Source organism: Ailuropoda melanoleuca, chromosome 6, assembly GCF_002007445.2.
Source record: "Ailuropoda melanoleuca isolate Jingjing chromosome 6, ASM200744v2, whole genome shotgun sequence".
In the NCBI taxonomy this organism is placed as follows: domain Eukaryota; kingdom Metazoa; phylum Chordata; class Mammalia; order Carnivora; family Ursidae; genus Ailuropoda; species Ailuropoda melanoleuca.
Window position 1 is genome coordinate 41,153,512 of NC_048223.1, and position 12,080 is coordinate 41,165,591.

A 12,080-nucleotide genomic window follows, 5' to 3' on the forward strand; every position below is an offset into this window, starting at 1 on the left:
GCGGAGGCGGCGGCGCGGCTGTGGGCCTCCGCAGCGACAGGGCGAGCCTCGGGCCGCCTCCGCCGTGGGGACGCGGCTGGACGGTGGCCTCTCCTCTCCCCGCGGTTCCCAGCTTGCTGGAGAAAAGGGTGTGCACGAATTTTGGGGGAGGAGTTGAGGAGTTCAGTGCGTCTTGAGCACGCTGCTGCGGCTGCTTGAGGAGTGCCCTTATTGTATGGATGTGTAGGACGGGAGCCCTGTACTGCCTTGGAGGCGACCCTGGAAGCACAAATCTCGGCGAGGGGGCGGCCACGGTGTGTGCGCGCGTGTCGAAGGGCCACATCAGCCGCGTGTCGAAGGGCCACATCAGCCGCGTGTCGAAGGGCCATATCAGCCGCGTGTCGAAGGGCCACATCAGCATTCTGTAAATGGCAGGAAGCAGAGTGGGGTCTGAGCAGGTTCTGTCCCCAGGAAAGGCCCTGTCATTAGCGACGTGGGGCGGTGGGGGTGACCCAGTTGCCATCTTGAGCTGAGGGCAACATTGTAGCCCAGCCCACCGACGATGGCAATATTGTTCCCAGTTAGGCAGGGCCAGCAGGAGCGGATTTTCCTGAGTCTCCAGGATGGAAAATGGGGTGCAGGTGCTGATACAATTTATATTTAGTCTCTGCGTTGGGCTTAAAAAAAAAAGTTTCCTAGAAATAGTGAGTTCTGGAATTCCAACCCAATATGATCCTGAATATTGACCCATCCATCCTAGGCTTGGGGACTGTCTTTCCCTGGCAAACCACTCAAACCGCTTTGAGGAAGGCTGTTTGCTGCCTTACAATAATTGGTTGTGGAATGAATTCTGTCTCGTAACTTATTTTGAGTAAGTTCAGTCGTGATGAATGGGGGGATATTACCAGTACTGGTACCAACATATTGTAGTTTCCTGGAGTCTAAGGTTTTTCAGGCACGCATCCCCAGCGTAAGCATGTTTGAAACTGTATGTATGTGCTCTGTAAATTACAAAGTGTATACAAAAAGACATTTTGTTAAGGACAAGAGGGAAAAAATGAAATGTGTGTTCTAGTATTTCTGCACCCCATCTTCAACCTGCTCTTACATGATTTGGTGAATATATGTCTGCTTAACACATATATATCCTCTATTTGCCAGAAAACCAAACTTCCCATACATTCCTTGGAAATAATTGGAGCTTGACGCTTTGAATCCAGTTTAGTAGGTAATGCCTATAGGTTGAAGTCCCTTGAATTAAAAAAAAATACTTGATGAAGGTCTATGGGAGAGAAATGTTCATTGTTGGTATCTTAATTCCTTAGCCTTGAATGTAGTAATCTGTGGGCTTTTTAAGTTTGAGCTGAGGAATGTGCCCAGCCTTCCATTAAAGTGCATAGGGATGGATTTTATCAACATGGATCAGGGAAGTGGGTCAGGGCTAGTTTGGCAAGCCTGTGCTCATGAGGTTACCTCACAGGCATAAGCTCATCTAAAATGTGCTAGTAGTATTTGAGGCTGTTGTGGTATCAGCAGTCTGGGGAACCTTTTGTGACTGCTTTTTCTTCCTAAAAAGTGAACAACACTGGTTTTAGGGTAGCATAGACTTGCTTTGGGTCTGCAAAATTTTTATTTCCAATGCTCAGAAATGTATTTTTTTGGAAACAGTGAAGATATTTTAGGAAGAAAACGGGCACTTTGTCCTAGACGGAAGTTTTTCAGTTGATACTACTATGCATTCTTTATGATTAAGGTGTTTTCAACTTAAATACTAGGACATGGAATAAAGAAATCTGGAAGGTGTTTGAAGATAAGAATAAAATTTCCTTTATACACCCCAATTCTCCCTCCCATTTTAGCTACTTATAAATGCTATTTTTAGAGTCCTTTCAGATTGCAGGACACTAAAACCAGTATTAAAATGTATAGTTTCCTAAAGCATTACTTAAAATGGAAACAACTTTCTTGTCACATACAAAATTGTGAGCATATCTATTTAACTTTTTATGTTGTCAGTTTACAAACATTGTGTATATATAGAAAGGGAGTTAGCTTTTGGGGGAAGCTATAAATGAGGAGGTGAAATAGTTAAAATGCTTTTGTTGGTTGAAGTAGTTTGCCAGGAGAGAAAAGGGTTTATAAGTTCTCCTGATTAAAGAGAAGTTTTAACTTAACAAATAATTCCATACCTCTAAAAATTTAACCCTCCCTTCCCCAATTTTATTTTCTCTGATGCTAACTAAAAAGTCACATGGTTTGCTTGGTCTTGCCATTTCTCCATCTCAGTTTCTCACTCAGGGCAGGGTTTATTTTAGATGCATTCATTCTTAGTGAATAAAGGACCATTTTGGTGTCATTCTTCCTGACACTTAAGCAAAAGGTTGAGAAGTATCTTACCATGCAGGCGGTTTCAAAGTAGTGTTCCCTCCCCCCAACACTAACAAAGAGTTAGAGGCTTGGCCCTTGTAAGGCTGTTTTTGCCATCTCTGTTATTTTGCAAGAGAAAGATATTGATAAAGAATTACAGTTGCCTGAAGGGAGCAAAATGGCCACCCATTACAGCCCACTCTTCTCCCCTTTCTCTTGACCTTTCAAGCATTGTGACTTGCGAGAGGAAGCTTGATTCGTCTTTCCTCTTCAGTTGATGTGACCTCGTGCTTGTTCAGTACTAAATTATTCCTCTCCCTTTGAGGTTTTGTCTATACCCACAAACCAAGTCGACTGAAACCAGATTGACTATTTTGACTGACAAGACTCCAGAAAAATTTGGGAGGGACGCGGGTTGAATGCTGGCTATTTACATCTGAAACTAGGTGACTTAAACCTTGTTCCAGTGTAATTCTTTCCTTCAGATGCCAGCTCCAGCTTCCCTTAAGGTTGGGAACACACACTNTGCAGTGACATGATGGAAGATCCCAATTCCTGGGTTTCATTTCCCATTGAAACCCAGCTGAGATTTTGGGAGATCCATATTTGATCTGAAGACTTCAGTCCAATATTTTGTTTTGTCCCCCTTAATGTGGAATATCTACTAATCTCAGTCAGTTCCTTACCTGAGCATCAGATCCCACCAAGTGAGGTCTTTTTTAAATGAATCTATGTAAATGATCCCAGTTTAATGACCAAAAGGCAGAAAAATTGGCAGCCAGTTGTAATATGTTCAAAAACACACTTTTTCCACACAGATGCCCTAAGGAAGTGGTAATCTTTAGTGATAAAGTTATTGTTCTCAGTAATACACTAGCAAATGAAGTTATAAATATTGAGCTTTGTCTTGAAAAAGGGGGTAATTCTCAATTGTGATTTATCCAGACAGGCTTCTGCAGAATAGCACATTCTGTCAACATTAATGGAATTTGAATGAAGCAGAGCAGTGTACATAAAAGAGAATGAGGTGGGTCAAGGTCAGTTGTGAAGACTGAGGGCATTCTCTGTGGCTCTGACACCTTGTGGATTTTGAGGGCCCCTGAGTGAGCTCTGGACCCCGAGCTGGTGAGAAACCCATGGGACTAGGACGGGAGCCCCTGTGCCTTCCTAAATATGCGTCAGCCGCTGTATCTTCTTTGGTTGTTACTTTCGGAAAGCTTGGCCAGCCATTTCCTTCTAGCCTTCACCATTTGCAGTTAAAAAAGGTTTTCTTGAAATACCAGTGGGTTTGGAGAACTTCTTTCATACTCTGTGACTAACGGGGATAATTATGAAAATGCTATTTTATTAAACAGTCTATGCATTCAGGGGCGCCTGCCTGGTTCAGTCAGAGCAGCATGAGACTTCTTGATCTCAGGATCATGAGTTTGAGCCTTACAGTGGGTGTAGAGATTGCTTTAAAATACGTATTTTTTGGGACACCTGGGTGGCTCACTTGGTTGAGCATCTGCCTTCGGCCCAGGTTGTGATCTCAGTGAGGGTCCTGGGATCTGGCTCCACATCGGGCTTCCCTGCTCAGTAGTGAGTCTGTTTCTCCCTCTTCTGTCCCTCTACCTGCTTGTGATTGCTTTCTCTGTCAAATAAATAAAATCTTCTAAAAAAAATAAAATTTTAAAAAATGTTTATTTATTTTAAGTAATTCCTACATCCAGCATGGAACTCAAACTTGGGACTCTGAGATCAAGAAATTGTGTGCTCCTCTTACTGAGCCAGGTGCCCATAAAATAAAATCTTAAAAAAAAAAAAATTCTGCGCACTTAGATTTTGCTGCTAATAAGGCTCTGGGACTGCTTCAGCACAGGCGTTTTTAAAATGAGAATTGTAACTAGCTGGCCGTCCTCATTAGGGTGTGTTTAGACCACATCCACAAACTTGGGTCTGCGCCTTCTACTTCTCTTTGGGATCAAGGTCAGAGGGAGAGCTTTCTTTCTTAAGATCATCTATAGGCTTGTACCAAAAATCTAGCCGCAAGAAGATGTGGACAAGTGTGGAGCAGAAAAACGGATGTGGTAGAGATAGTTTTACTAGTAGTTTCCTGTGGAAGAGTTCCTATGGTTGGGGTGATGAAGCTCGTGCGTCTGGTGCAGAATTGCAGACTGAGTGAGGTGCTGCCCCTGGCGTGCTCCAGGGTTGCGGGGGTGAGGTATGTGGATGCCGTTACCCAGCAGCTCACAAGATTGAGCACATCTTCTCTCCCTCTTGTCAGAGTCTAACCAGGGACTCATCTGGCAAAGCAGAGATGTGGTTTGCTCAGTCCCTGCCTCCCCCTTACCCCAAAAAAATTCACAAAGGAGGGGACACCAGGAGTTTGGATTTGGGGCTGAGAGACCATAACTCCGCAAGCAGCATAGCTGGAAAGATGACATCCCAGTTGGGCCATTGCTTATGGCAGGCACCACCTGATTTGATTCCATTTGAAACTCCGTGAACCAGAATGTGTGCAAAGTTAGCTTTGCTGTTCTCTGAGTGCGGTGAATGTTCTCTACACCCAGCTGGCTGCTGACTCCTGCCAGCAGGTCGCACTGTCGACATGCAGCCCCACACCCGGCAGCCAGCTCTTGCCATTGGATTTGTGTGCTAACCGGGAGAGACTGCTATTTTTGTTCCCAAATCCCTTCATGTCCATTGTACTTGGTGTCATTACACAGTTTAAGGAAAAATGAAATGACTGTAGAAAATGTCTATGAAAAGTGATTTGGTAAAAAACTGGAGGCCCTGGGGAAACAGCAGAATAGCCCCCAAACCTTTCCCCCATGGAACTTACACAGCCAATTTGAGATTGAGGGATTCCCTGCCTTCCCCAAGTGGCCTTGATTTGGTTCTGACCCTTAAGTGGGGCTGCTGCTGGTACATGGAGGGGGTATCTGTGGATGGCTGCCTCTGGCTATCTCCCTAGTGTGAACTAGACTATCCAGCCCACGATGGCTATAATCTTGAGTGAGAGGGAGGCTCTGTACAAGCTACAGGACAGAGCTCCCCATTTCCCTGTTTCCCCTCCCTCTCCTCAGCCTTGAAGAGGCCCAGAACCACCCCCCCCAACATGCTTTGCAGTTTCTGCTGCAGAACCTCTGAGTGAAGGAAGGCCTCACTTCTAATCTGGTGATTTCCTATTTTGGTTTTTGGTATTTGTTTCTGCTTACTGAGGTATAGTTGCCATATTGTAAAATTCACGTTTTTTAGTGTACAGTTCTGCCCATTTTGATGAGTTTATACGGTGTGTGAGAACTACCACAGTCAAAATACAGAATGGTTTCATCACTTTCAAAATGCCCCATCCCTCCAGCCTCGGGCAACACTGATCTGTTCTCCAGGCCTGTGGTTTTGTCTATTCCAGAATGTCAGAACACGGAATGACGCAGAGTTGAAGACTTTCAAGTCAGGTTTTTTTCAGTGCGCGTAATGCAGTCCATCCACATTGCTGCAGGTCTCCACAATTCCTCCCTTTTTATTGCTGCGTAGTATTCCACTGTACAGGGTTCCACACTGTAGATAGTGACCAGCTGAGGGGCCCGTGTTTCCTGTTCCTGGCGGTTGTAAAGATGTCCTGCCTGGAATATGTGCAGTGCTGCCTTGAGTGTCCATGGTCCATGTGGTCCAGTCTTGTGCTGGAGTGCCCCTTCTGATCCAGCAGCTTTGTGGGTGACCTTGTGTGCCTTTGAGCCTCAGTTTCCCCATCACTCTACAGAGATTGTGACATTTGTGCTAGACTGCCTGGGCTGACTTTTGAGAATCAGATGAAGTACTTTCTGATAAAAAAATTGGAGTGTGCCCTGTACATAAATATAAGTGAAGAAATTTGAAGTGTAAAGTGAAGGAACTGATTTGGGGCCAGTGGAATCACCAGCTAGCTACCTGCCAGTCCTGCTCTTTATTTTTAATAATCATTTGGGGGAGTCCTCCCACCCTTTTAATTGAAGTATAGTTGGCACATGGTGTTACATTAATTTCGGGTGTACAGCATGGTGATTGGACAACTATATGTTATGTTCTTTTTTTTTTTTTTAATTTTATTTATTTGACTGAGAGACAGCCAGGGAGAGAGGGAACACAAGCAGGGGGAGTGGGAGAGGAAGAAGCAGGCTTCCAGTGGAGCAGGGAGCCTGATGTGGGGCTGGATCCCAGGACCCTGGGATCACGCCTTGAGCTGAAGGCAGACGCTTAACGACTGAGCCACCCAGGCACCCCTGTATGTTATGTTCTGCTCATTGAAAATGTAGCTCCCATCTGTCATCATGCAGCAGTATTACAATACCATTGACTGTATTCCCGATGCTGTACTTTTTATCCCCATGACTTACTCATTCCATAAGTGGAAGCCCATACCTCCCACTCCCCTTCACCACTTCCCCGTGGTTTTATTTCCTTTGTTTTTTGTTAGCTTTATCAGAGCTTTCACGGATTTAGAGGACTATTCTAAAAGAAAGCTTATTTTACCAATGTATTTGGATTTTTAAAAAAGCCACATGGGAGCAAATAAAAAATAAAAATCGTAGCCCTAGTCAGCTGTGGGCCAACTGCAGTATCTGGAGCTTGGAGGGAATCTTGGAAAGAATCCCCACATAGTACTGATGAACAAAGGTTTAAGAATCTCCCCTTTTATTTTTATTTATTTATTTTTTTAAAAGATTTTATTTATTTATTCAACAGAGATAGAGACAGCCAGCGAGAGAGGGAAGACAAGCAGGGGGAGTGGGAGAGGAAGAAGCAGGCTCATAGCGGGAAGAGCCTGATGTGGGGCTCGATCCCATAACGCCGGGATCACGCCCTGAGTCGAAGGCAGACGCTTAACCGCTGTGCCACCCAGGCGCCCCTGGAATCTCCCCTTTTAATTCAACTGAAAGTAGGGGAGAAGGTGTTTTTGTGTTAGGATATATTCTTGTTGATAACTGGAAACCAATCATGAAGGGGCAGCAAAATCTCTACTAGCCAAAGAGATAGTGTTAATTCTAGACAACATTTGGGACTTGCCACAATAGCTATTAATTTTGCAATTGTATTCATCCTCAAGTGTGTAGTGCCATAAATAGATGTGCCTTTATACGTAAGAACTGAAGTTAATACTTACTTCATCTGCAGCATGTTTCTTTACTGTTGGTTGTTTGCTAACTAAATTGTGTGTTCATACTGTTAATTATATATACAAATGTTAGTAACATACAAATACATGCAAAGAAAGGCGCTATAAATATTTGGCCATGTCAGACTGAAAGTATGCTTCAGGTTTGAAGTTTCAAAACAAAAATTCCGGGGTGCCTGGGTGGCACAGCGGTTGAGCGTCTGCCTTCAGCTCAGGGCGTGATCCCAGCTTAATGGGATCGAGCCCCACATCAGGCTCTTCTGCTATGAGCCTGCTTCTTCCTCTCCCACTCCCCCTGCTTGTGTTCCCTCTCTCGCTGGCTGTCTCTCTCTGTCAAATAAATAAATAAAATCTTTAAAAAAAAAATTCCTTCTCAGGGAAGGCTGGTGTTCATATTTGGTGTTTTTAGCATTCATATTCTGATTTTTTTTCCTCCCTTTGATTTTGTAAGGTCTCCTGCAAAACCAAGCACAAAATCTTAACTTAGTGACAGCCTGCCCAGTTCATCAGTGCCTATTTTGTTCTAGCCCCATAGAACTTATTTTCAGGGGTTTTTGTTTGTTTGTCAGGATGCAAAACCAGTTCTCTTCTCCACTCAAAAAGGTATGAAAAGCAACAAATAAATCTGAATAAAATTAAGAAACTATGTGCAAGATCAAATTATGAAGATGAGGGGGGAGGGGATGTCTGGCTCTGGCTTAGGGAAAAAGTTGGGTTTCAGGCTCTTGGGTTCGCATTGTTTGTGTGTAACAGTTTTTTTTTCATGTGTGACTTGATGGAGAGGGGTGTTGCATGGGGGACCCCAGAATGTTTAAGGTAAAACATTCTCCGTGGGTTCAGCAGATAAGAAAACAAAGTCTACAAAGCTAACTTGGAGGTCCCTGTCCTGCCTGCCAGGCCCCTCTCATTTTAGTTCCTTGACTTGCAGGCAGCAGTTTTAAGAGTTGTCCCTGTGAGGGGGTCCTCACCAGCTCTTGGTGCTAGAGGCAGACAGGTTTGCCTACAGTGAACTAAGAGGAACCCAAATGAATGAGTGCATAATAAAAACTGTGGAACATTGGCAACTTGATGGGTGGGGGTGGAGGGAAAGTAACAATTTAAAAAAAAAAAAAAAAATTGTTCTTTTGGGGTGCCCGGGTGGCTTAGTTGGCTCAGGTCATGATCTCAGGGCTGTGGGATCTATCCCTGTGTCATCCCTGGATGGGGCTCTGCTTGAGGAATCTTTACCTCTCTCTCTCCTTCTCCCCTGCTTGTACTCTCTCTCTTTCAAATAAGTAAACAAATCTTTAACAACGTTGAATTTTTTAAAAAAATCTCACAGCACTTGTCATTTGGGGTTGTAATTTTTCTGAACGTGTATATACCTGTGACTGTATTTATTTGACCTTTCATTCCTTCCTTCCTTTACCATCCTCATCTTGTAGCTGCTGGATGAATGGAAAATTGAGATTTTCCTCAGGGCTATCTTGTATTCATTGCCAGGAGGCAATTTGGACCAGTTAATTGTGATTTAGCTATAAGGAATACATGAATGTGTCTGTGTTGTGATTATCTGTAAAATTTTTTTTTAAGATTTTATTTATTTATTAGAGGGAGAGAAGCAAACACAAGAGCTGAGAGGGAGAGGGAGAGGCAGACTCCTCTCTGTGCAGGGAATCCCATGCGGAGAGAGGACCCTGAGATCATGACCTGAGCCGGAGGCAGACGCTTGAACGACTGAGACACCCAGGCACCCCATATGTAAAATTTTTAAAAAGTGTGTGCCCAGTCCTACTTGTTCCCTAAGTGTGTCATCTGGGTTTCTGTGCATTTTCTTCCAAATCCTTTCGACATCCATTCGCGCGCACACGCACACACGAGCCTCTGGAAATGGAGTCATAAGAACAGTGTCGACATTTTCCTGTACTGACTTGCGGGTGGCTAGTGCTCTGCACTTGGGGTTCATAGCGTGGAATTTATTTAGCTGGCCTCTTACTTGGATTTTCTCTACGTTTGGCTGTTGCCTTCACTGCAGGGCCTTGTGTCCCTATTACTTCTAGCAGGAAGACACCCTCCTCCACCCCCAGCCAAGGAATTGCTAGAACCTGAGAGGTGCATTTGTAATGTTAATTTACTCCTGAGCCTGCCTCCCACCAGTCACATTTCCTTCCCTCCCCACCGGTCCTTGTTGCCCTCAATCTAATGGGAGAGAAATGGCTTGTCCTGTTGTTTTATTTTGCATTTCCGCGATTACTGTGCGGGGAACGTCTTTTCATATGTTCATTGGCCATTTGTGTTTCCTCTCTGAATTGCCTTGGTTCCTGGGCCTGTCTCTCCTGGGTTTTAAAAAAAATCAATTTGTTGGCATTTTGGATAATACAGAGTACTAGCTCTCTGCAGAGGATGTCTCCGAGTCCACGTTGGCCTCAATTTAGTTAAGCTTGGTAGACATTTTACATTTTTGCGTGGTTGGCGGTAGTCTTGTAATTGCCTACAGTTTGTGTCTATAATCCTGCTTTAGAATATATTCTTGGTATATTATATGAAGTGGGATTTACATGAATGCGCCTAATGTCCTGTTAGCAGATAGTCTTATTACCCTCCCCCCTTTTTTCTGAACCTCACATTTGTGGGAAAACTTTCTGAATGTAGCTGTTGGCTGGGGGTGAAGAGTGGGTATATTAAGGCTGTTACAACTAGCTTGCAGTTTGTGTTGGCTGAGTGTTCGTGCTTTGTGGCCATATACCAGTGATCTTTTAAAAATTTCTTCGATGTGCTCTGTTGTCCCTCTTAAGTGGCTAAAAAAATATATAACTTGTTCATTCCATTCCCCAAATGTAACTACTGACGGTTTGGATTGTATCATTGGTCGTATTTCTTAGGCCTGTGCAACATTATCTTTATGGCTGTATCATTTAATTATGATAATCACAAATGATAAAGTTGTTTTGAAGTGTCATTTATCTGTATACTTAACAGTTCCACATTCTGCTTTGCTTTTTTACATCTAATAATACACCTGGCACATCCATGTATGAGAAAAAAATACACAGGTCATTTACTCATCTTTACTGAGGTTTAGTTTAGGGACAAAGGCACTCGTTTTAAGCACACATTTTGATGAATTCTGACAAATTTACACACCACCGTCACCATCAAGACAGAACATTTCTGCCATCCCAGAAAGTTGCCGTGCTGCGGTAGCTTTAAGTGCTAATCTCTGGAGAATTTGGCCTGCTACTTTGGTCATGGATCTTGATGGTTTACGGAAACTAGAGTAAGCCATAGGACTTTGGATGTGAATGAATCTCTAATGATGGGAAGTTGCAAGGTCTGATGCCTTGGTTTATTGCTGATGCAAGATAGCTGTAAAACTCCCTAAAATCTTTATACCTCCAAGGCATTTTAGCCTCTGAAGGCACATACTCTTTTTCTGTTTTAAACAGTTTGCTGTTCCAGGGCCACAATGCAATTGGCCAGAGCACATTGTTTTCCAATGAGCAGATGCCTGCTGGGAGGCAGATTCCTCAAGGATTGCTTGGAAAATGTGGAAGTGAAGTCCATCCAATCAACACACATGTGCCTGGCTCTCCGGGTGTTTGAGGACACAAAGGACCAAATCAGAGGTTGCCTTCTGGGGACCCTTACATCACTATAAAGGGAAATAGAATTACTGGGGATTTCAAGTACAGTGGTAAATAATGTACATGTAAAGTACTAAATTATTTTTGGTTAGGTATTATGCTTTTTAAAATTTTTTATTCTTCTGTTTATGTGTGTGTGTGTGTGTGTGTGTTTTATATTCAAGGGCTCAAAAAGAGTATGTGGTGAAGTCTTAATGACTGAGTGGCAGCTTCCTGTTTTCTTCCAGAGGGGGTGGTTACAGGGGAGCTAACTGCTATCTTGTCCTTGGAGTCTAGGCCCCTGGTAGTGAACACTTTTTTTTTTTTAAGATTTTATTTATTTGAGAGAGAATGAACAGTGGGGAGGGGCAGAGAGAGAGGGAGAAGCAAGACTCCCTGCTGAGCAGGGAGCTCAACGCTGGGCTCAATTCCAGGACCCTGGGATCATGACCTGAGCTGACAGCAGACGCTTACCCCACTGAGCCACTCAGGCACCGTGGTAGTGAACACTTCTGAGAAAGTTCATGTCTTTTCCAGGCCTGCCAGTTCAGTTGGAGGTGACAGGTTGGTGGCGTCCATTCCCAAAGATTCTGCCTTTGAGGAAAAAAAAATTGGTTTTGAGCTTCCTGGAAAATTTAAATTTACAAGGGAAATTTCACTTTGGGGTTGAGGGCAGTTAATGGACCAATTGTTATGTATCATTCAGAACTGCCATTCACTGGATGACATGTAACCCCCAAACCCAAGAACTTTGCAGTAGGTTTTAGGCAGTTTCCTTTGTGCAGAACTATTAAATCTTCAGTTTAGAAGGTTGATATTTGGGGGGGGGAGGGGTTCCTAACAGCCTGACACTAGCAAGATTCATTGTCAGTTTCTCTACTTTTCCTCCTGTCTAGCTCATACACTTGTGGTCCCTAGCCCCCAGTGAGAACTGGGTCTGTTGAAGGAGGTAGTCGTGCTCTGGAGCGGAAACTGAGTAAGAGTTGGATACTGTG

At 43.8% G+C, this 12,080-nt stretch overlaps 1 protein-coding gene across 1 annotated transcript in view; it reads left to right on the forward strand.

Moving 5' to 3' along the window:
• The first annotated feature begins 4,469 nt into the window (after positions 1 to 4,469).
• The window catches only part of TRIM71 (tripartite motif containing 71), a 52,820-nt gene continuing 45,209 nt past the window's right edge, over positions 4,470 to 12,080 (forward strand). Inside the window, exon 1 of the mRNA XM_034663555.1 lies at positions 4,470 to 4,544. Within this exon, the coding sequence (XP_034519446.1) occupies positions 4,470 to 4,544 (75 nt within the window). The remainder of the gene's footprint in view (positions 4,545 to 12,080) is intronic.